Source organism: Oncorhynchus nerka, linkage group LG22 (assembly GCF_034236695.1).
Source record: "Oncorhynchus nerka isolate Pitt River linkage group LG22, Oner_Uvic_2.0, whole genome shotgun sequence".
NCBI lineage: Eukaryota > Metazoa > Chordata > Actinopteri > Salmoniformes > Salmonidae > Oncorhynchus > Oncorhynchus nerka.
The window spans coordinates 57,343,670-57,367,903 of record NC_088417.1 but is presented as its reverse complement, the minus strand read 5'-3'; the positions used below and the strand labels follow the sequence as shown (position 1 = coordinate 57,367,903).

Below are 24,234 nucleotides of genomic sequence, written 5' to 3'. Positions count from 1 at the left end.
TTCGAGATCAGTTAGGATCACCACTTTATGTTAAGAATGTGAAATGTCAGAATAATAGTAGAGTGACTTATTTCAGCTTTAATTTCTTTCATCACATTCCCAGTGGGTCAGAAGTTTACATACACTCAATTAGTATTCGGTAGCATTGCCTTTAAATTGTTTAACTTGGGTCAAACGTTACGGGAAGCCTTCCACAAGCTTCCCACAATTAGTTGGGTGAACTTTGGCCCATTCCTCCTGACAGAGCTGGTGTAACAGAGTCAGGTTTGTATGCCTCCTTGTTCGCACATGCTTTTTCAGTTCTGCCCACAAATGGTCTATGGGATTGAGGTCAGGGTTTTGAGATGGCCACTCCAATACCTTGACTTTGTTGTCCTTAAGCCATTTTGCCACAACTTTGGAAGTATGCTTGGGGTCATTGTCCATTTGGAAGAACCATTTGCAACAAAGCTTTAACTTCCTGACTGATGTCTTGAGATGTTGCTTCAATATATCCACATAATTGTCCTGCCTCATGATGCCATCTATTTTGTGAAGTGCACCAGTCCCTCCTGCAGCAAAGCACCCCCACAACATGATGTTGCCACCCCCGTGCCTCACGGTTAGGATGGTGTTCTTCGGCTTGCAAGCCTCCCCCTTTTTCCTCCATACATAATGATGGTCATTATGGCCAAACAGTTATATTTTTGTTTCATCAGACCAGAGGATATTTCTCCAAATGTACGATCATTGTCCCCATGTGCAGTTGCAAACGGTAGTCTGGCTTTTTTAATGGCGGTATTGGCGCAGTGGCTTCTTCCTTGCTGAGCGGACTTTCAGGTTATGTCAATATAGAACTCGTTTTACTGTGGACATAGATACTTTTGCACCTGTTTCCTCCAGCATCTTCAAAAGGTCCTTTGCTGTTGTTCTGGGATTGATTTGCACTTTTCGCACCACAGTACGTTCATCTCTAGGAGACAGAACACGTCTCCTTCCTGAGCGGTATGACGGCTGCGTGGTCCCATGGTGTTTATAGTTGCGTACTATTGTTTGTACAGATGAACGTGGTATCTTCAGGAGTTTGGAAATTGCTCCAAAGGATGAACCAGACTTGTGGAGGTCTACAATTCTTTTCTGAGGTCTTGGCTGATTTCTTTTGATTTTCCCATGATGTCAAGCAAAAAGGCACTGAGTTTGAAGATAGGCCTTGAAATACATCCACAGGTACACCTCCAATTGAATCAAATTATGTCAATTAGCTTCTAAAGCCATGACATCGTTTTCTGGAATTTTCCAAGCTGTTTAAAGGCACAGTCAACTTAGTGTATGTAAGCTTCTGACCCACTGGAATTGTGATACAGTGAATTTTAAGTGAAATAATCTCTGTAAACAATTGTTGGAAAAATTACTTGTAATCATGCACAAAGTAGATCTCCTAATCGATTTACCAAAACTATAGTTTGTTAACAAGACATTTGTGGAGATGATGAAAAACGAGTTTTAATGTCTCCAAGTGTATGTAAACTTCCAACTTTAACTGTATACTACCACCGTTCGAAAGCTTGGGGTCACTTAGAAATGTCCTTGTTTTTGAAAGAAAAGCACATTAAAATAACATCAAGTTCATTAAAAATACAGTGTAGACATTGTTAATGTTGTAAATTACTATTGTGGCTGGAAACTGCTTTTCAAAAGATATTATGAATAGCTACATAGGCGTACAGTCTAAAAAAAAGGCCAGTTTTATTGCTTCTTTAATCAGGACAACAGTTTTCAGCTGTGCTAACATAATAACAAAAGTGATTTATAATGATCAATTAGCCCTTTAAAATAATAAACTTGGGTTAGCTAACACAACGTGCCATTGGAACACGGGAACACAGGAGAACACAGGAGAACACAGGAGGTGGTTGCTGATAATGGGCCTTTGAATGGCTATGTAGATATTCCATTAAAAGTCAGACGTTTCCAACTAAAATAGTCATTTACAACATTAACAGTGTAGACAATGTATTTCTGACTCATTTGATGTATTTTAATTAAGATGTTTTGTTGTTGTTGCTTTTCTTTCAAAAACAAGGACATTTCTAAGTGACCCCAAAAGTATGTATGTATGTATGTATGTATGTATGTATGTATGTATGTATGTATGTATGTATGTATGTATGTATGTATGTATGTCGATCCAGTATCCCTTCACATTTTAAATATGGTACTGGTACTGACCCTGTATAGTATACTTGCTTACTTTATCATGTTCTTATTCTTATTTTTCCTGTGTTTTGGTTTTAACTTGTTATTTTTAGTTTTACATTGTTATTGTTACTGCATTGTTGGATTTAGAGCTTGCAACAAAGGCATTTCTCTGTACATGTGCATGTGACATTAAAACTAGAGCTAAGCACAGGCAAAATCCCACAGGAAAACCTGGTTCAGTTTGCTTTCCAACAGACACTGGGAGCCAAATTCACCTTTCAGCAGGACAATAACCCATAACACAGGGCCAAATGTACATTGCAGCTGATGACCAAGATGTCATTGAATGTTCCTAAGTGGCCTAGTTACAGTTTTGACTTGAATTGGCTTGAAAGTCTATGGCAAGACGTGGCTGTCGCGCAATAATCAACAATCAACTTGACAGAGCTTGAAGAATTTTGTACACTCCCGGTGTGCAAAGTTCTTACAGAATTACCCGGAAAGACTTGCAGCTGTAATCACTGCCAAATGTGTTTCTAACATGTTTATTTTTCAATACATTTACAAAAAACATTAAAAAACATGTTGTTTTCACTTTATGGGATATTGTGTGTGTGTGTAGATGTGTGAGAGAAAAAAAACTATTGAATCCATTTGGAATCCTGGCTGTAACAAAATGTGTAAGTCAAGGGGTGTAAATACTTTCTGAAGGCACTGTACATACTATGTGTACTCTTGCCTTTAAATCCACCTTGGTAAATAAAAGGGTATTATAAATAAATTCCTAATGCTTTTTGATCAGAAGTGGTTTGTTTAGCACAGTGCCACTGCATAGAGGGAACAGAGGATATCACCGAGCTAAACAGCAGACTGTGTGCGAGGCAGAGCTGCGCAGGTTGTTTTCACACCAGTCACCTGAAATCACTGTCACCACACCTAAATTTGACAGCCAAGCTGAGGCACCATGCTGCTGTCTGCATGCCTATTTATTCTCCTTCGCCAAATGATATGTGCTGCTTCGTATCTGCTTTCCCAAAGGCCCAAAGTTTAAAAAGGGACAAATTTAGCATTTCAAATGCCCCCCCCCCGTTTAATACTGGAAATGGAAAGGCTAGAGTATTTTGCAATGAGGAAGACAAGGAGGAAGTATGTTTGAAGACAGTTAATCTGAAGACATTATGCAGTTGGGGGTGATCATAGTAAAAAGTGGAGGGAACTACTTCAGTGGCCCCCCTCTCCCCTTCCTTCCCCCATTCACGTCTCTTCTCTCCTTGAGGAACACGGCTTGGAACTTAGATGGGTGACGTGCGACTGCAGCTGAACCATTTGAATTAATGCCTTTCCTTCCCTGTATCAATGCATTTCCTTCCCTGAATTAATGCCTTTCCTTCCCTGTATCAATGCCTTTCCTTCCCTGTATCAATGCCTTTCCTTCCCTGTATCAATGCCTTTCCTTCCCTGTATCAATGCCTTTCCTTCCCTGTATCAATGCCTTTCCTTCCCTGTATCAATAACACCAGCACATCAATATTCCCCCCATATAAATTCTCTCCGATTTATGTTCACCCGTATGTTTAATGATGTGGTGGAGGAAGTGAGGCTTGGGTTTTCTTTCTCGTGTGCCCTTCTGTTTATGTAAATCCGTTTTGAAGCAGAAGTATTAGCATGAAAATAAGGATCTTCTGTTCTGAGACATTGTTTCTGACATATCGTACACTCCCCTACACATTTAATGTACTTGGACAGTGAAGCTAAAATGTTTAATTTGGCTCTATATTCCGGCATTTGTCTTGATAAAATGTGTCATATAGAGGTGACACTGCAGAATGTCACCTTTTATTTGATGTTATTTTCATACATATTTTTTACCACTTAGAAATGAAAGCACTATATGTACAGTTGAAGTCGGAAGTTTACATACACTGAGGTTGGAGTCATTAAAACTCGTTTTTCAACCACTCCACAAATTCCTTGTTAACAAACTATAGATTTGGCAAGTCGGTTAGGACATCTACTTAGTGCATGATACAAGTAATTTTTCCAAAAATTGTTAACAGACTGATTATTTCACTTATAATTCACTGTATTACAATTCCAGTGGGATAGAAGTTTACATACACTAAGTTGACTGTGCCTTTAAACAGCTTGGAAAATTTCAGAAAATTATGTCATTGCTTTAGAAGCTTCAGAGAGGCTAATTGAAATGATTTGATTCAATTGGAGGTGTACCTGTGGATGTACTTCAAGGCCTACCTTCAAACTCAGTGCCTGTTTGCTTGACATCATGGGAAAATCAAAAGAAATCCGCCAAGACCTCAGAAAAGTCTGGTTCATCCTTGGAAGCAATTTCCAAATACCTGAATTTCCAAATACTCTTCAAAGAGGCCCCCATTCACCTTTATCTCAGGGCCAGAGTGACTGTCTTCAAATGACATTTTTGATCAAAACAGACAGCCTCCTACAAAGTACCACTGCTAGGCAATCTTGTTAAGGCAACAATTAACAATAGAGCTAAAACAAAAGTATCAGATGCAATTTAAACACACCACCTTCAGCTCTGACCTGAAAATGACCAACCTGATAAATTACTTTATAATTCATCAGGTTAGTAGGCTACTTAGCATTTTCATGTGTTATAGTATAGAGGCAATTCCAGGCATTGTAAAAAGGCAAGCCGCCACATTTAGGATTTGGTTGGAGTATCGCATTCAACTTTTAGGTGCCTTCACCTCCACCTACTGTACTGGTGTTTGACCTACCTACATTAAATTCTTCTTATGGTAATATAAAATTATTAGCCCTCTCAACAACAAAAAAACACCACCCCATTCCACTATTTAACCCTATCTAATCCTCCTCCAGACCAACGTTCTGAGAGGACAGAACACTCCCGAACTCTGTCTTTCTGCCCCTGAGAAAGGCCGTTAACCCGGGTGCCGATGTCGATTCCGAGGGGTTTGGTTAAATGCGGAAGACACATTTCAGTTGAATGCATTCAGTTGTACAACTGACTAGGTATGCCCATTTCCTTTTACCACTCAACACCCCCTGCAACTGTTTTGTAGTAAATCCTCGTAATCCTAAGTACTTCTCAGCTGGTGCCACCACAACCTCTATTTTCTGTGACTTCTGATCCATTTATGCAGTACAATTGACAAGCATGGCTATGAATGCTAAAGAGCCCACCTTACTGAAGCACATACTCTTCCCATCGCTCTCTGTCTACTCACAGGAATCCTTTCAGTATCCTTCACCTTGCAACCATCTTCCTCTACCACACTCTTCACTGCTTCGGCATACAACACTTTCTCTACTACTCTAACCCTGGCAACCTCAACCTGCCTTTCTCTCATTGGACACCTCGGGTCTCCAGCCCCATTGGCACCCTCACAACTTTCTTCACCGATACCACACATTCCTTCATCTCATGCCCTCCTGCACACTTTTCATATCTAGGAATCTCTCTTCTACACACTGCTGCAACATGCACATAAACATGACACCTTAAACATTGTAGTATTTCAAAACAAAAGCTCTCAAGGGATAACTTACACTTCCTAACTTGTCCTTGTCAGGCAAAGACTCTACATCAAAACACAGCAGGACAGACAATCCCTTCTTTGTTTCCCCACGCTCTCCACCGGGGGTCTGCATCGCACCAAATGGCGGGCATCACAGACACCGGCAATATTACATTTCTATTCCTCCTCAACACTCAATGCCACCTCTGTTATCACTTCTTTCAAAGGCGCCCTGCTCCGGAGAGCAAAGAAAGTCACATTTCTTGTCCCTAATCACGTGATCCGTAGCACCCTCTCCCTCTGGACTGAAGAAACACAATAAATCATCACTATTCCACTCCGAGTTACTCTCACCAACTCAAAAGTTCCTTACACCACATATGGATCAGCCAAAATGCAAGGATCGATTCTCGCTACAAATCTCACTCCCACTGAGCCAGAATTATCCTTTTCATCCTCGGGACGAGGCCCGACCTCGGCGGTCCTCACCGCACGTACTACATCCATACTTTCGGCAGGTTCCATCTCTGAGAAACTAGAACCTGTATGCCTCTTTTTGCACTTGGCACCAACCTTCCTCACCACACCGCTTCCCTCTACACTCAGCTCCTTCTCAGCAGTCATCACTGTACCGCCCCCACAATTCATTTGTCCTCAATCTCTTCACGTTCACTTTCCTTCTCTAACTCTTCCAAAAGTTCTGTGCGATCCTCCATTCCGTATTCCCTCAAAACATAACTGTCTTGAGCAAGGCAGTTAACCCCTAACAATTGCTCCCTGGGTGCAGATGATGTTGATTAAGGTAGCCCAACAAATCCTCCTTGGCATGAACAAAGTGGGAGATGATTTCTTTAGTTGTGATGTGGGAGAGATTGTTGTTGTTTTTCTCTGGCCCTCTGTTTATAGTAGTATATGTTGTCTGAATCAACCAGTGGGCGACCTCAGTACCAAAGTCCTCAGAATTCTCTCTAAAAGAACAGCTTTGTTCAGAAGGAAGAGCATAAGATGACATGTAGGTCTGAGTAGAGAAAAAATTAAATATAGATCTCTTTCTACACCGCATATGATTTGCATAAACATTAACAATGCATATCATTTACCAAAAATACCCAAGTACACCCAAATGGAGATCATACATTTGGAACCACAGCAAGCTGCTGCCTTTCTATATCAAGCTATCACTGCAGTCGATGTAGTAATGCACTCATACAATTAGTCACAGCTTTTAATTTGTATGCAGATAGAGCAATTACATCATGCATTCGTGAATCACAGGGCTAAGACTTTTCCTGACCATGTGACCTGACAAGGAAAATCTCCTAGTGATGTGTGCTATGTATAATAATTTAGCCTTTGCATTCACTAGCAGTAAAAACAAAATATTTCATGCTCTGAGAGAGATTGAATGGTTATCTAAGTCTGTTATTTTCTGTCATATACAGAAACAGAAAGTGACGTTTTTCTCATTTTAGTTGCGACATGGATTACGCAACAGATGACAAAAGTAGGTTGTCAGAAGTAACAGTGAGGTTTACATGCAATTAATGTGAATTAAAACACTATGTCGAATCATATTTTTAAACTGCCTCTGCTCGCCTTGCAATACACTTCCTGTCGTCTCTGTACAGGCACATAGAGCTCGTCTCAGCAGCTGTGAAATTGACTCACACCGGAGAGCAAACCAGCTTTATCGTCCACTGAGCAGCACTAACCTGCAGATAAACTAGGGAGACAAACGCTGTGCTCCCTCTATCTGTCTAGCGCTAGCAACGCGTCACACCACTGCAGCAGTGAAACGGTAGAGATCAGTGTTGGGATTGGCAAAGAAAGCAGCCTGGGCTCCTATCGGTCCCTTTCTCTGCTGCTTTCACTGACCTGCCCATCACAGCTCCTCTAAAATGTCGCACAAACCCAAATTCAATTTCTGCACTGTCTCTATTTGTGTAGTGTAGATTTTTTAACCCCGATATACAGTGCGGATTTTGGTCTTTATAATATAGACCCTGTCTATGTTAAGAGGCTGAGCCTTTGTTGCGAAACAATAGCGTTGTCTTCCTTTTCACTATTGCAAACATATGTGTAAACTAGCAAGGAGGAGCCAGAAAACTGGATTACAATTATAAAGAGTCGCGGAAAACAAAAGATACCATACAACACAAAAAGTAAAAAACAAGTTAAACCTTTTACAGTCCTCTTGTAGTCTGTGAGGGCAATCATTAGGGCCACGACGATACCAGTATCGTGATACTAGTTAGTATCTAGGCAAGGAATTTAACTTATTTAGAAATGCAGCCCTAATGTTGTAAACAAACATCAGGACGTTGTTGTCATCCAGAGTCACATGTATTTATTTTCCAATCTATAACACACAATATTTTACATTCAGAAGGTTTTTAAAGGACCAAAGAGGTTAGGTCTGCTTCATGTTTGAAGTTTAGTCATGGGGGAAAAAAATATTGTGAAACTGCTATCGTTCCAGCCCTAGCAATCATACCGTAATGTAACACTTAAGGGAAAGTGGGATACCTAGTCAGTTGTACAACGGAATGCATCTTCCACATTTAACCCCTCTGAATCAGAGCTGCCTTACACTTACATCATCTGCATGCGGAGAGCAGTTGTTGGGGTTTAACTGCCTTGCTCAGGGGCTGAACTACAGATTTTTACCTTGTCAGCTCAGGGATTTTATCCAGCAACCTTTCAGTTACTGGCCCAATGGTCCTACCCACCAGACTACGGGGAATCATGTCTTGCCGTATGGTTACAAAACTGTTCTCTGGAGTCTAGCCTTGAGGCGTCACACTACGGAGCAGGGCAGTGTGGCTTCTCGAGGCCTGAGCTCTGGCTTTAGTGTTAGAGTAATGTAGGAGTGATTCATCTCTGGTTATATCCTGAAGAGTACATATGTAATGTAGGCCTCAGCGCACACACACACACACACATTACACAGACACATAGTCACAGACATAAACATTGGAGTGAAGTTCCCTAAAAGGCTTAAATAACCACTGACTGTGCAGTGCAGTATCCAGGCAACAGGGCTTGAATCAATGGCGGTGAGGGGGGTGTGTCACTCGGATGTGTCATGAAGAAGTCGACAACCTCGAGTTCCTTGTCCAAGACTAAAGCGCTACGGCTAGATAAACAAATCGATGGAGCATTTGTCCCGCTGCATGGATCTCACCGGAAATATACAACAACAAAAAACGATCCATTGTCAAAGAACCACTTATGTGCAGATCACAGACTGTACATGTTAAAAAACAAGCAAGCAAGTACACATTATGTAATTATATTTGTTCATCTACGGTTCAGACACTTAGGTCTACATGTCCTGGGCACATCCACTGCATCAACCAGACTCTGCATCATTAAGCAGTTCACATCTCCTACTAGCTGCATCTGTTTCTGATGGCACTGAAGTTGAGTGAAGGTTACAGTTGAGTGGCTGCAAATTGAAGAGGAACACGCACCAGGGGCTCAGTTCCCATAGGAGACCATCGCAGTTAAATATGCCCATCCAAGCACAAAATGTGCATTGAGGACGTACAGTTTACAGAGTACAGCTTACACATCTAGAGGAGCTTCTGGCAGAATACCAAACAACGCATTTAACAAACACAAATACATCCACAGATGTTGTAAAACAATATCACATACCATATACAGCATGGCAACACTCAGTAGTCAGAGGGGAAACAGTACAGCAAACTTTAATTGGACGAGTCTGACTGTACAATATTCCAAACCATTTCAATTAATGCCACTCTGAACTGAGAGAGAATACACCTAGCAAATATCAACAATATATCCACAAATACTTCAATAATATAACGTATCCAGAATAATAGCAATTGCAGAGACGCTTGAGCTTAACATTGATCAACTGCTTTATCTGTATATTGTGAAAGTATGCATCTCTTTTTGCCTAGTGTACAGTTTGACTTTCTCAAGAGGTTCCACAAAACAAAAATGACCGAATGATGAGCAGTACCTGAATGTGAGCTGTACATGTAAACGAACTTGGTCCATTTGTAGTGTTGGATCAGGGCAATGAGGGGCTCCTGGAGTTCCGGTCTCAGCTGGATCACAAACTGGTTGTTGGTTTCTATGGGGAAACTGGGTGTCACAAAGCAGACGTGGAGAGCCCCACAGAATGACATGAGCATGTTCATGGTCTTCCTGTCATACAGTCCGATGATGGCGTAGACTCCTTTGGAAAACTGTGAACAAACTGTGGAGAGGAGAAAAGAAAGAATGGGAAAGGTGATCACATCTGATTGCTATGTTTATTCATACAAAAGACTGAACAGACAGGAAATCGGTGAGACATTAGAATGGGTGAAGGCATACATGTTAACTCCCCTAGAACAGAGACGGGACCGCCTTAAGTAGGCCCGGGGATACATTTTCTTTAAAGGAACTCAGTCGAGGTCTCAACTTACTGTATACACAAAGTGCAAATTCGAAATTTGTTTGTGCATCAGCAATTTTTCTCGTATGTCAGTCACTGATAGTCACTCAATTAGCCCGTGTCAGCAAAAAATAAATAAATGTGATTGGTTAATTAGTCTAGCCAGCTTTCTAAGCGTGTAGTGATCATGGTTGAATTACCGACCCGGGTGGCCCCCACTCTCGGATATCATGTTAAAAACTGCAAACATTTCTCTCCACCCTATGGATCAGTAGAATTGCATTAAATTACTTATGAAATTTCTAAATCTTCTCTCTGCCCAATGGCAATTTTTTTGAATTGCAGCAAACTTGCTTTAAAGCAAACATTTTCTTTACTATTCATGGCGAAATTTGTAGACTTGGAGGAAATTACTATAAAACATAAAATGTTTCTCTCCTCTGTCGAGGAAACAGTCCCACTTGTATGAGAACATCATATCAGGAATGCAACATAGTATTATCCCAGCAAACAGGGAACATTTCCAGAACATTAGCTAAGATTCCCATTAAATTCTATTTAGGGTTTTATCTATTGGGATGATAATGCTTTTGATAAATAAAAATGTTATTTAATTATTTTAAATGAAATATCCTTGGAATGTTCTCCTAGCATTCACTAAAATGTTGTGCACAACATCTGTACCAACCACCATAGAACATTCCCAAAATGTTCTCATTAGGTTTCCAGGTGATAACACAATGTACCTGTAATGTTTTCCCAGCAAACCAAAATTTGATTTGGAAAGTTCCCAGAACATTCGTCAAGGTTGTGGCAAATGTTTTCGTAACACAAAAACTGTCCAGTTGTTCTGTTGATTAAACCATGTTTGTATGAAACATTTGCCAGAACACATTTTGTCTGTTCTTTCACAGAATGTTTCATTAGGTTGTGGGAACAGTCGGGTTGGGTACATTGTGGGGACATCACAAAAGATATGTTCCCAAAACCCCAAAACTGTCCTGTTGTGTGAATGATTATACAATCTTTCTTTTAGGCTGCAAAAAACATTCACCTGATGTTACAAGAACATTCTCAGAACACATTTTGTCTGATATGTAAAGGTTCTCAGAATGTTTCCTTGGGGTTTGGGAACATTGTGGGGATATGACTAGAGTTCCAAAACACAAAAGTGACTGAAACATGACTGAAACATTTTAACCAGCTCATGTTTAAAACAAATACGATGTGTTAAAACACCACTGGAGATACAGCTCAATACTATACCTGCGCCTCTGCTCTAGCCATTTTGTTTGCCTCCCTGTTGTGCTGTCTATCCGTCTCAGCATCTTCTCTGCTGTCATTATGTGCTTCTTCTTGTTCTCTGTCTGTCTTAATGCCTTTATGTTATTAAAGCCAAGCTAATGACTTAATTAAGATCAATTGCAAATTAGTGCCTGTCATGTGTTTTCCTACCATAAGTTTTAATTAATATTACAGGGCTCCCGACTAACATTTTCCCCTGGTATCACTGGTGCCATTAACTTTTACAGTTTGTGGGACCAGCCCATGATTTTGTCGGACCCAAAATCATGAGTAATCATCTTGTGAAGTCATTCATAGTGCTTTATCAAGAAGTATGATACATAGCCTACTGGGGTATTCAATAAATACATAGTTTCCTCTAACAGCTCCAAGCAGGAATGCATGATTCAAGATATTTTAATGGGCAACTTTAATCCAGTGATTATCATTCATTTTGGGTTGACAATTAGACTATAGTTACTGTCAGAATATAGAGATGAATCTTTATGTGCACTAACTAATATCCAAGCTGGTCATTAGAAATAGACATTGATTTGAAAAGGTCGTAGAACGTCCATATATACATTTACAAATGTAAAAAAGATCGCCCAGCACTGGGCGAGCGCGAACTCATAGATCATCCTGATCTCACAGGCTTACATTCTGTTTTGCTACAAATATAGTCTGGCCACGACCAGATTCAAACTATTTGAGCCCCTCCCTTCCATCCACTGTATGGCCAGACCAATCGGCATCCTCTGATCATCTGTGGTTTGCAGAAGTCAAATCATAACAAAACTGTCTGCTTTTGAGGAGGTTGGTGTTGATGCTGGTATAGCAGCAGTTATATCAGAACTGGAGGGCATAACTTAATTGAAAGAAAAGAAAATAACAGCATTGAAGGCTTTTCTCAGGAGTGAAGACATATTTTCTCTACTCCCGACTGAAGTTCGCCAAGAGCTTGATTTACCAGCTAGCTATGTTTGGTAGACAAGAAAATGTGGCAGATCGAGTGTCGTCATTGGTCGCCCTCATGGAAGTTCACATCACATACACATAATAAATATACAGCGCATTTGGAATGTATTCAGACCCGTTGACTTTTTCCACAATTACTTTACAGCCTTATTCTAAAATTGATTATATTGTTGTTTCCCTCCGCAATCTAGCTACCCCATAATAACAAAGCAAAAACTGTTTTTTAGAAATTTGGGCATATGTATTAAAAATAAAAACTGAAATATAACATTTACATAAGTATTCAGACCCTTTGCTCAGTACATATTACTCAAGTCATCTTGGGTATGATGCTACAAGTTTGGTACACTTGTATTTGGGGAGTTTCTCCCATTCTTCTCTGCAGATCCTCAAGCTCTGTTGGGTTGGATGGGGAGCGTCGCTGCACAGCTATTTTTTCAGGTCTCTCCAGAGATGTTCGATCGGGTTCAAGTCCGGGCTCTGACTGGGCCACTTAAGGACATTCAGAGGCTTGTCCCGAAACCTCTCCTGCATTGTCTTGTCTGTTTGCTTAGGGATATTGTCCTGTTGGAAGGTGAACCTTCGCCCCCAGTCTGAGGTCCTGGGCGCTCTGGGGAAGGTTTTCAACAAGGATCTCTGTTCATCTTTCCCACGATCCTGACTAGTCTCCCTGTCCCTCAAGATGAAAAACATCCCCACAGCATGATGCTGCCACCACCATGCTTCACTGTAGGGATTTTGCCAGGTTTCCTCCAGACATGACACTTGGCATTCAGGCCAAAGAGTTCAATATTGGTTTCATCAGGCAAGATAATCTTGTTTCTCATGGTCTGAGAGTTCCTTAGGTGCCTTTTGGCAAACTCCAAGAGGGCTGTCATGTGCCTTTTACTGATGAGTGTCTTCTGTCTGGCCACTATACCATAAAGGCCTGATTGGTGGAGTGCTGTAGCGATGGGCGTCCTTATGGAAGGTTCTCCACAGAGGAGCTCTGTCAGAGTGACCATCAGGTTCTTGATCAGAACCAAGAACCTGTTGCATAATTTGCATAATTGCATCATTTGATATCAAACGAGTCCTTGCTATTGATAAAAGACAATACTGTGCAGTCGCCTACATCGACCTGGCCAAGGCTTTCAACTCTGTCAATCACCGTATTCTTATCAGCAGACTCAACAGCCTTGGTTTCTCTAATGACTGCCTCGCCTGATTCACTAACTACTTCTCAGATAGAGTTCAGTGTGTTAAATCGTAGGGCCTGCTATCCGGACCTCTGGCATTCTCTATGGAGGTGCCACAGGGTTCAATTCTCGGGCTGACTCTTTTCTCTGTATATCAATGATGTCGCTCTTCCTGCGGGTGATTCTTTGATCCAACTCTATGCAGAGGACACCATTCTGTATACATCTGGCCCTTCTTTGGACACTGTTTTAACAAACCTCCAAACAAGCTTCAACGCCATACAACACTCCTTCCGTGGCCTCCAACTGCTCTTAAATGCTAGTAAAACAAGATGCATGCTCTTCAACCGATCGCTGCCCGCCCAACTAGCATCACTACTATGGACGGTTCCGACTTAGAATATGTGGACAACTATAAATACCCAGGTGTCTGGCTAGACTGTAAACTCTCCTTATTAAGCATCTCCAATCCGAAGATAAATCTAGAATCGGCTTCCTATTTCGCAACAAAGCCCCCTTCACTCATGCAGCCAAACATCTCCCTCACTAACTTTAAGCGTCAGCTGGCAGAGCAGCTTACCGATTTGCTGCAGCTGTACACAGCCCATCTGTAAATAGCCCATCCAACCAACCAACTATCTACCTCATCCCAATATTTGGTTTTGTTTTTCTGCTCTTTTGCACGCCAGTATTTCTACTTGCACATCTATCACTCCAGTGTAATTTGCTATATTGTAATTACTTCGTCGCCTTACTTCCTTAGTTAATTTGCACCCACTGTATACAGATGTTTCTATTATGTTATTGACTGTATGATTGTTTATCCCATGTGTAACTGTTGTTTGAGTCGCACTGCTTTGCTTTATCTTGGCCAGGTTGTTGTTGTAAATGAGAACTTGCTCTCAACTGGCCTACCTTGTTAAATAAAGGTGAAATAAAAAAAATAAAAAAAATAAAAAGTTGAACATTAATTGTACTCCTAGCTAGCAGTGGATAAGTAACAGGCCTTCTCAAAGACAATAAGCTAGCTAGTTTAGTTAGCAAACTATAGCTTGCTATATGACTTGCTCTAACATAGCGTTGACAATATGATGACTTCTGTTTGCAAGACCATAAATATGGATGTTATTGATATACTTTCTCATGTAGAGTCTTTTGGATCTTATTTTCAGTCAAATGTTTGTCACATGCTTCGTAAACAACAGGTGTAAACTAACAGTGAAATGCTTACTTATGGGTCCTTCCCAACAATGCAGAATACAATAAAACAATTCAATAATAACAGAAAAACAGTAACACGAGGAATAAATACACAATGAGCAATGATAGCTTGGCTAAATACATGGGGTACCAGTTTTTTTTATATATATATTTTTTTTTATTTCACCTTTTATTTAACCAGGTAGGCAAGTTGAGAACAAGTTCTCATTTACAATTGCGACCTGGCCAAGATAAAGCAAAGCAGTTCGACACATACAACGACACAGAGTTACACATGGAGTAAAACAAACATACAGTATAAACAAGTCTATATACGATGTGAGCAAACGAGGTGAGATAAGGGAGGTAAAGGCAAAAAAAAAAAAGGCCATGGTGGCAAAGTAAATACAATATAGCAAGTAAAACACTGGAATGGTAGATTTGCAGTGGAAGAATGTGCAAAGTAGAAATAAAAATAATGGGGTGCAAAGGAGCAAAATAAATAATTAAATACAGTAGGGAAAGAGGTAGTTGTTTGGGCTAAATTATAGGTGGGCTATGTACAGGTGCAGTAATCTGTGAGCTGCTCTGACAGTTGGTGCTTAAAGCTAGTGAGGGAGATAAGTGTTTCCAGTTTCAGAGATTTTTGTTGTTTGTTCCAGTACCGAGTTTGTGTGCAGGGTTACAGCAGCATAACACCCTGCATCCCACTGCCTGCTTACCTCTGGAGATAAGCAAGGTTAGTCCTGGATGGGAGACCAGATGCTGCTGGAAGTGGTGTTGGAGAGCCTGTACGAGGCACTCTTTCCTCTGGTCTAAACACATATATATCTCAATTCCCCTGGGCAGTGATTGGGGACATTATCCTGTATAGAGTGCTGTCTTTTGGATAGGAAATTAAATGGGTGTCCTGACTCTGTGGTCACTAAAAATGCCATGGCACTTATCGTAAGAGTAGGGGTGTTAACCCCGGTGTCCTGGCTAAATTCCCAATCTGGCTCTCATACCATCATTTCCACCTAATCATCCCCAGCTTCCAAATTGGCTCATTCCTCTCCACTGTAACTATTCCCCAGGTTGTTGCCGTAAATGAGAATGTGTTCTCAGTCAACTTACCTGGTAAAATAAGGTTTAACTACAACATGTAAATGTGTACATAGGAGAGAAGTGAATAGGCGACAGGATAGATACTAGACAGTAGGTGTGTATGTGTTGGAGTGTCAGTGTTGGTGCATCGAGTCAAAAAGGGTTAGGTCAAGGGTCAAAGCAGATAGTTAACCAAATAGCTACCCGGACTATTTTAGCAATCTTATGGCTTGGGGGTATTTGCATTTGTATTTGTTATCTACACTACTCTACTACATCATATATACAACACAACATCCATGTGTAGTGTGTGTGTATAGTGCATATGTTATCATGTGTATGTGTGTGTCTCCTCACAGTCCCTGCTGTTCCATAAGGTGTATTTTGTATCTGGTTTTTCAATCTCATTTTTCTGCTTGCAAGAGTTACAGTACCTGATGTGGAATAGAGTTCCATGTAGTCATGGCTCTATGTAGTACTGTGCACCTCCCATAGTCTGTTCTGGACTTGGGGACAGTGAAGGGACCTCTGGTGGCATGTCTTGTGGGGTATACAGGGGTGTCTGAGCTCTATGCTAGTAGTTTTTACAGACAGCTCAGTGCATTCAACATGTCAAAACTTCTCACAAATACAAGAAGTGATGAAGTTAATCTCTCCTCTACTTTGAGCCAGGACAGATTGACATGCATATTAATGTTAGCTCTCCTTGTACCAGTGTTTTAGTACTCGTCTCTGTCTCTAGGCCTCATATTGAATGTCTCGGTGGATACATTTGTACTCGGTCTCGGACAGTGAGGACTTGTAATTTCCTCCCGATACGAGCGGAGACCAGGCCAAATATATACTTTCTTTTTTTATATATCTTAACAGCCTTTATATCTATTATAGACATGTTTGCGCAGTGGTGAACCTATAGGCCTTCAGTGTGTAACAGATTCTGAAAGGACAGCAACTGTAATACCAGCGAACTCATGTATGAGAGTGCACTTTTTGTAAAACACAAAGGGCCAGTGGTGGAGAGGAGGCTACACTTAAGCAATAAAGCACGAGGGTGTGTGGTATATGCCAATATACCACAGCTAAGGGCTGTTCTTAGGCACGACGCATAGAGCGTTTAGCCGTGGTATATTAGCCTTATACGACAACCCCCCGAAGTGCCTTATTGTTATTATGAATTGGTTACTAAACTAATTAGAGCAGTAAAAATAAATGTTTTATCATACCTATGGTATACGTTCTGATATACCACTGCTGTCAGCCAATCAGTATTCAGGGCTCTAACCACCCAGTTTATAATCAGATATATGCCGTATACCCATATACCCAGGTAGGAAAGAGGTTTCAACTTCAAGTAAATGCTGACCACACTGTTCGCATTACGTGAGTGAGCGTTGCAAAATAAATGTACACAATAATGTTATTCAATCATTGCATCCAAACTGCTTGCGCGTGTCAACGAACGTCTGCGTAGCCAGGCACAAAAATAAAACTTGGTTCTATTTGTGACTCTTGACGTGCTGCAAGTCCCGCCTCTCCCATCTCCTCATTGGTTTTCAGGAACATATTCTCACGTGGGTGATTGAAAGATGAACTGAGGTCCACGTTACAGTGTAGTTGGTGGTGGTAATGCACCTTAAAGTTGGTTGTCAACTGCCATTTGAAGAAGAAAAAGAAGAAGAAGAGATTACTAGAAATGAACTCGGTTTACCCTTCTATCTGTGGATTAATTGTCAGAGGACCATTTCAGAGAGAGAGCATTTCAGGTAAAATAACAACCCAATGTTTGTATTTCAGGAAAAATTAGCTAGCAAACAGAAAATTAGCTAGCTAAATTGCCATGAATGTTTAATTATTTTTGACCTGTCCCCAAATTAATATAGTTGATTCAGAGTTCATTTTGATATTTCATCCTGTATGTCCTGATCGTGTCTGGTGTGGATGGACAAAATCAACATCCAGGCGGACGCTACGCATGCATGTAAAGGCAACAATGGGTATGCAAGCCAGTCATTGAAAAAGTGTATTCTGAAGTGGTGGTTAGTAGGCTATTTGTGATGCACAATGAATCAGGGGTGTAGACATGTATGGGCCTGGGTTGACAGAGACCCACCCACTGGGGAGCCAGGCCCTGACAGGCCCACCCAATCAGATTGATGTGGTTTAAGCATTGTTGTGGACTTAGACCATCACATTTTTGTATTTTTTGTCTATTAAAAAAAGTATGATTTTTGAGATTGAAAATCTCAAAAATCTATAGGAAAACTTCGTAAAACATTTTTCACACACGGTGCCTTTCCTTCGCTGGGCGGGCCATTTGGGAACTTCTTGGCAAAATTAGAGTACAGTATATCCACTTCTCTAGGCTCCACTACACCACTGCATAGGGCAGATGGGAAGACAGCGGTCACACACAGCATTATGTTAAAGGATAAGTAGTCAATGAACTCGGACATAATAAGCCAGTAGGTCCCAAACAAAAACACAACCATTAAGCATTTCCCAATCGAAATGTACAACTATTACTTCCCGTTGCAAAAAAACATTTCACGTTTAGCACACAAAGTAACAGGTGAACCTAAAGTTTTTAAAATTCAAGTGGAATTGACAGCGTTTTAACTACTTTGCAGATTTGAAACAGACAATCATATTATCAGTCAAAAATATCAAATTCCCAGTTTTTACTACAAAACCAACTTTATAAGAAATGTTAAAAATATATGCAGTATATTTGACTCAACATAGATGGAGGCAGTTCCATGCATGATTAATATAATTCATCAATACATTTCTTGGCCTCTGGCAGGCTACATTGTTTGCCGCCTCCATTTGGGATGCACTGTTTCAGTTTCAATGACTCCATATTCTGGACAAAAAAGGGACAAATGTAACTAAGGCTAGGAATGTTAATACAATCAAACTAACAAGGGCAGTGATCACAAGTCAGTCATAATGTGGCTAATAGGCTAGAGTTTCTATTTATGTATAATAATAAAAACACGGAGCCTAAGAGTGTACAAAGCTGTCATCAAGGTAAAGGGTGGCTACTTTGAAGAATCTGAAATATATACATTATATTTTGATTAGTTTCAACACTTTCTTTTGGTTACTACATGATTCCATATGTGTTATTTCATCATTAGTATTCTACAATGTAGAAAATAGTACAAATAAAGAAAAACCCTTGAATGAGTAGGTGTGTCCAAACTTTTTAAAGTCGCACTGTTGCAACTGCCTGTAAACACACAGTCCAGTTCAAAGTGAATGATGGCAGGCCTGTGTGGCAATGGCTTGTTTGCATAAAGGCCTACAGTAGCTCTGGACCTAGTTTTGTCCCATGGAATAAATGTTGTGGATCTTAATGTTTTTCTTCATAATCCTGGACTATCGGACCACCATTTTATTACGTTTGCAATTGCAACAAATAATCTGCTCAGACCCCAACCAAGGAACATCAAAAGTCGTGCTATAAATTCACAGACAACACAAAGATTCCTTGATGTCCTTCCAGATTCCCTCTGTCTACCCAAGGACGCCATAGGACAAAAATCAGTTAACCACCTAACTGAGGAACTCAATTTAACCTTGCGCAATACCCTAGATGCAGTTGCACCCCTAAAAACTAAAAACATTTCTCATAAGAAACTAGCTCCCTGGTACACAGAAAATACCCGAACTCTGAAGCAAGCTTCCAGAAAATTGGAATGGAAATGGCGCCACACCAAACTGGAAGTCTTCCGACTAGCTTGGAAAGACAGTACCGTGCAGTACCTGCCTTCCTGAAGACAAACAATGTATACAAAATGCTTCAGTCTGGTTTTAGACCCCATCATAGCACTGAGACTGCACTTGTGAAGGTGGTAAATGACCTTTTAATGGCATCAGACCAAGGCTCTGCATCTGTCCTCGTGCTCCTAGACCTTAGTGCTGATTTTGAAACCATCGATCACCACATTCTTTTGGAGAGATTGGAAACCCAAATTGGTCTACACGGACAAGTTCTGGCCTGGTTTAGATCTTATCTGTCGGAAAGATATCAGTTTGTCTCTGTGAATGGTTTGTCCTGTGACAAATCAACTGTAAATTTCGGTGTTCCTCAAGGTTCCGTTTTAGGACTATTATTTTCACTATATATTTTACCTCTTGGGGATGTCATTCGAAAACATAATGTTAACTTTCACTGCTATGCGGATGACACACAGCTGTGCATTTCAATGAAACATGGTGAAGCCCCAAAATTGCCCTCGCTAGAAGCATGTGTTTCAGACATAAGGAAGTGGATGGCTGCAAACGTTCTACTTTTAAACTCGGACAAAACAGAGATGCTTGTTCTAGGTCCCAAGAAACAAAGAGATCTTCTGTTGAATCTGACAATTAATCTTAATGGTTGTACAGTTGTCTCAAATAAAACTGTGAAGGACCTTGGCGTTACTCTGGACCCTGATCTCTCTTTTGAAGAACATATCAAGACCATTTCAAGGACAGCTTTTTTCCATCTACATAACATTGCAAAAATCAGACACTTTCTGTCCAAAAATGATGCAGAAAAATGTATCCATGCATTTGTCACTTCTAGGTTAGACTACTGCAATGCTCTACTTTGCGGCTACCCGGATAAAGCACTAAATAAACTTCAGTTAGTGCTAAATACGGCTGCTAGAATCCTGACTAGAACCAAAAAATTTGATCATATTACTCCAGTGCTAGCCTCCCTACACTGGCTTCCTGTCAAGGCAAGGGCTGATTTCAAGGTTTTACTGCTAACCTACAAAGCATTACATGGGCTTTCTCCTACCCATCTCTCTGATTTGGTCCTGCCATACATACCTACACGTACCCTACGGTCACAAGACGCAGGCCTCCTAATTGTCCCTAGAATTTCTAAGCAAACAGCTGGAGGCAGGGCTTTCTCCTATAGAGCTCCATTTTTATGGAATGGTCTGCCTACCCATGTAAGAGACGCAAACTCGGTCTCAACCTTTAAGTCTTTACTGAAGACTCATCTCTTCAGTGGGTCATATGATTGAGTGTAGTCTGGCCCAGGAGTGGGAAGGTGAACGGAAAGGCTCTGGAGCAACGAACCGCCCTTGCTGTCTCTGCCTGGCCGGTTCCCCTCTTTCCACTGGGATTCTCTGCCTCTAACCCTGTTACAGGGGCTGAGTCACTGGCTTACTGGGGCTCTTTCATACCGTCCCTAGGAGGGGTGCGTCACTTGAGTGGGTGCCCCCCCTTGGGTTGTGCCGTGGCGGAGATCTTTGTGGGCTATACTCGGCCTTGTCTCAGGATGGTAAGTTGGTGGTTGAAGATATCCCTCTAGTGGTGTGGGGGCTGTGCTTTGGCAAAGTGGGTGGGGTTATATCCTTCCTGTTTGGCCCTGTCCGGGGGTGTCCTCGGATGGGGCCACAGTGTCTCCTGACCCCTCCTGTCTCAGCCTCCAGTATTTATGCTGCAGTAGTTTGTGTCGGGGGGCTAGGGTCAGTTTGTTATATCTGGAGTACTTCTCCTGTCCTATTCGGTGTCCTGTGTGAATTTAAGAGTGCTCTCTCTAATTCTCTCTTTCTCTCTTTCTTTCTCTCTCTCGGAGGACCTGAGCCCTAGGACCATGCCTCAGGACTACCTGACATGATGACTCCTTGCTGTCCCCAGTCCACCCGGCCATGCTGCTGCTCCAGTTTAAACTGTTCTGCCTTATTATTATTGGACCATGCTGGTCATTTATGAACATTTGAACATCTTGGCCATGTTCTGTTATAATCTCCACCCGGCACAGCCAGAAGAGGACTGGCCACCTCACATAGCCTGGTTCCTCTCTAGGTTTCTTCCTAGGTTTTGGCCTTTCTAGGGAGTTTTTCCTAGCCACCGTGCTTCTACACCTGCATTGCTTGCTGTTTTGGGGTTTTAGGCTGGGTTTCTGTACAGCACTTTGAGATATCAGCTGATGTACGAAGGGCTATATAAATACATTTAATTTGATTTGATTTGGCTATGTTTCACCGGTCTGCGTACACTCCGGTCCTGGACAAGACTGATGTTTTTATTCGTTTTTAATTACTGCAGCGTCTATTAATTGTCCAAATACACGGCCGCTTTCCCACTCTATATTGCTATAACATTTTCACACATGCGTTAGTATACGTAATTCCCAAACATTTCTTAGAGTTTATGAAAACGTGATAATGACCATGTCTACATTTTATTTATATTTTAACCTTTAATTTAACTAAGCAAGTGAGTTAAGAACAAATTCTTATTAACAATGACAGCCGACCCCGGACGACGCTGGGCCAATTGTGCGCCGTCCTATGGGACTCCCAATCATGGCCGGATGTGATACAGCTTGGATTCAAACCAGTGACTGTAGTGACACCTCTTGCACTGAGATGCAGTGCCTTAGACTGCTGCGCCACTCAGCACATGTTCTGTATAGAATGCTTTGATGTACGCACATCATCTGCTAGCGACTCAGCTGCCTTCATTCAAGTAGACATGGCTGTTCAGTGGAGAAAGAAAACAATACTAACCAAAGAGTACATTTTTAAAGGGGCAATCTGCAGTTGTTACATACATTTTTGTATTTAGATTTGTATAGGAATGTCCTAAGTTAACATTGTTTTGGAAGTGTCATTCTTCCTAGGGGTGTATATGAACATACTTTTTATAATATTTGTTGCTAAAATGCTGTCAGCTCCACTTTAAACTTAAAACAAATATGTTATGAATGTCATAAAAAACAGAATTACTGTATTTGGAAATGGTGCAATATTGTGGGAATGTTCGGTGGAAACTGTGTATATCACAAGAATATTCTTGCAACATCCCAGACAACTCCTATAACTTAATACAATATTCTGGGAACCTTTAAATAACTTAGACCAGGTGTTTTTGTCAACATTCTTACAACACTATAGGAATGTCCTGTGCAACCCAACCTAACCTCAACACAACTGAGCATATCTTGTGTTTTGGGAACCTCTCTTGTAATGTACCCAAACTGTTCCCACAACCTAATTCAATGTTCTGGGAACATTTTAAAGAACTCAATGGCTTTTCTGTAAACATTCTAGCAACATCAAAAGGAATGTTTTGTTCACCCTGATACAAAAACTGAATGTCAGCACAACTGAACAGGTGTGGTGTTTTGGAAACCCATAATGTTCTCACCAGACTGTTCCCACAACCTAATGAAACATTCTGGGAACCTTTTAAAGAACAGACAGAATGCGTGTGGGATGGGATGTTTGTGACAGCTGTCTTTGCATTGATTCTCTAAGCTGGTGTTCCTTTTATCTTATTCATGTCTGTGTATATATTTAATTTCTTTCCATAGTGTAGCGCAATCATTTCTGCACTGTCACTCATTGTTGCATCTCTCTGCAGGTTTCACTTTCAATTGTTTGCTTGTTATTCATTATGAGTCTCATGTAGGGAGTTAGCCTGGAGCCAAAAGCCATCTAAAAAGACTAGAGCTGGTGGCATAAAACGACATGATAAAGGACTGCCGCAACGGTGCTGTATACACATGGCCTATATAGAGCATTTTCATGTATGTATATCATCTGCTAGCAACTCAGCTTCCTTCATTCAAGTAGACATGGCTGTTCATTGGAGAAAGAAAACCAATGCTAACCAAACAGTACCTTTTTAAATGGGCAAACTGCAGTTGCTACATCAATTTATGGACTTAAATTATTGGTAGGTACCCATAGATTTTTGAAGAATATAAGTTACAAATGCCTCATGAGCTAAACTGTTAAGTTAAACTGTCGTAGCCCATCAGAACACAAAATATAAGCTTGTTTTACTTTCAATGTTTGTAAACAAAGTAAATGTAAACAAACACTGTATAGCCTCAAAACATGTATTTTTTTTATCAATCATTTTTATATCGTGAATGGTCAATGCATCCAACCCCATCCCTCAGCTTATTACCGAAATAGTGGCGACGAGAACGCATTGTCATTGTCTCAAATTCAGATTGCCCCTTTAGGGGAGACTGGCCCAAAAAAGAATCAGAATTGGAATGACTTTTGTAATGCTGATTTGAATGAATTATTATTTTTATGATGAATTATGCTAGTTTGTCTGATTATATTGTGCTGATTTGATTAGCTTTACTGTGTACGTTATGTTGTTTCTATTTAAATCACAACTTCTGATGAATTTGTCCTTGTAAAAGCCAGGGCCATATTTTCCTCCAATGCCAAAGATACCAGAAGCTGACAAAGGATATTTTATTACTTTCAAGATACACATCTTTCTCTTTAGGAGATACAAAGGCAATACAAGACTCCACAGTTCTGTTATCTCCTTTTACCACAGTACATTTCCCCATGTACCTTTTAATCTCGTCATAATTTACCCTGCATTGTATTTCATACAAACTATACAACACATTCCT

At 40.8% G+C, this 24,234-nt stretch overlaps 1 protein-coding gene across 3 annotated transcripts in view; it reads right to left on the bottom strand.

The window, feature by feature from the left end:
• Positions 1-24,234, bottom strand: part of LOC115105406 (glutamate receptor 1-like) — an 89,433-nt gene that overhangs the window by 43,561 nt on the left and 21,638 nt on the right. For all 3 annotated transcript variants that reach the window (XM_029627411.2, XM_029627412.2, XM_065007275.1), the window contains one exon: positions 9,694-9,933. In XM_029627411.2, the coding sequence (XP_029483271.1) occupies positions 9,694-9,933 (240 nt within the window). The remainder of the gene's footprint in view (positions 1-9,693; positions 9,934-24,234) is intronic.